Source organism: Alosa alosa, chromosome 11, assembly GCF_017589495.1.
Source record: "Alosa alosa isolate M-15738 ecotype Scorff River chromosome 11, AALO_Geno_1.1, whole genome shotgun sequence".
Classification (NCBI taxonomy): domain Eukaryota; kingdom Metazoa; phylum Chordata; class Actinopteri; order Clupeiformes; family Clupeidae; genus Alosa; species Alosa alosa.
Genome location: NC_063199.1, coordinates 26,198,903 through 26,200,409, shown reverse-complemented (window position 1 = coordinate 26,200,409; position 1,507 = coordinate 26,198,903). Strand labels below are relative to the sequence as shown.

At 45.5% G+C, this 1,507-nt stretch overlaps 1 protein-coding gene across 1 annotated transcript in view; it reads left to right on the top strand.

The window, feature by feature from the left end:
* Positions 1–1,507, top strand: part of fa2h (fatty acid 2-hydroxylase) — a 46,714-nt gene continuing 45,207 nt past the window's right edge. The window contains exon 1 of the mRNA XM_048256931.1: positions 1–365. Coding sequence (XP_048112888.1) covers positions 84–365 — 282 coding nt within the window. The 5' untranslated portion in view covers positions 1–83. The remainder of the gene's footprint in view (positions 366–1,507) is intronic.

Sequence of the window (1,507 nt, the reverse complement as noted above, 5' to 3'; positions counted from 1 at the left end):
TGCGGAAGGTGAAGGACTCTGTCAACTGGGATATTCGTCATAAGAAATACGATCATTTTTCGGACGTGAGAAGGACCGCAGACATGTCCCCATCCGTGTCCCCTCGTTTTCTCTCGATGAAGGAGGTCTCACGACACTGCACTAAGAACTCATGTTGGGTTCTGTTGGGGACACGGGTTTACGATGTGACGGGCTTCCTAAGAATGCACCCCGGTGGCGAGGCGCTCATCCTGCGCCGCACCGGGACGGACATCAGCCAACAAATGGACGGACCCCCTCACCGGCATTCAGACAACGCTCGGCGGTGGTTGGAGCAATACTACATCGGGGAACTTGACAAGGATGGAGATGGTGATGACACACAGGTATGCTTAAAATGTAGGCTACTGCTGCACTGATTTTGAAAACGTTTCTATTTTGACTTAATGGGTTGTAGGCTATACCAGTCTCGACTATCAAAGCAGCCTGCGGAGGATCTCAGTTTACTTTATTGCAGCCAGGGAAAAAAGGTTGTTTGAAACCTCACCTGTGCCAGGTATCGATTCAGTAAAACTCACTGTTTAATCTAGTTTATACTTCTCACCACTATACCAATCAGCAACCTAAATTCCTTCCAATATTATTGGATGTTACCTCTGGGTTATCTCGAGCTATTAATTGTTGGCTGTTTCCTTTTGCGAGACGTCTCAATCGCACTGGAAAGTTCCCTGTTGCGTTTGTTTAGGGAGGCACAAGACTTCGCCTCCATGACGTCTCTGAGGTCGCAGGTGTAGCCAGCTTTCGATGGTTGGGCGGTGTCGAGAGAAGCACTCAATCTTTGGCTTTTAACCGAAATCCCTTAGGACCCAGCGAACGGATAAAACCTCATCGAAACTTTCATTCAGACAACAGACAGAAAACATTTTCCTACATGAAAACATGTCATAGTAGGCCTATAGCTTATAGGCTTCATAGTTAAAAATCAAACAAGGGAAGGGAGAGAGAAACAAACTGAAGAGTTTGTTTAGATTTCAAGAGGTTGAATGGATCTACACAACTTAAATTAGTGTCCAGATGATGGGTTTGTTGTGTGCCTGTGTGCGGGCGAGCTCACCCTCAAACCAGTCTGGCTGGTTATGTTGAACCAATGACCGACAGCATGCATGACACTCACAATGGACTTGCGAGGAAAGTTTCTAGCGTCCTGACACTGTCTGGGGCTATCACACACACACACACACACACACAGTCACATGCTAAACTGATGGTATGATCATCACTTGTGTTCATTGGTCATTGTTTGATTTACAAGTCACTTATAATCAATATCACGTCACTGACAAAGGGAGGTCACTCAGAAATCTGGCTCATAGACAATATGCTTGGCCATGTGTGTTAGGCAATGTTCCACTATGTCTGTGTATTCTCAGTTTTCTCCACCAGTGTTATAGCTATGGAGGCATTGGCAGAACAAATTATTTTGATGAAGGCTGTTCTGATGAAAATTGCTTTTGGATCCATATAGCTC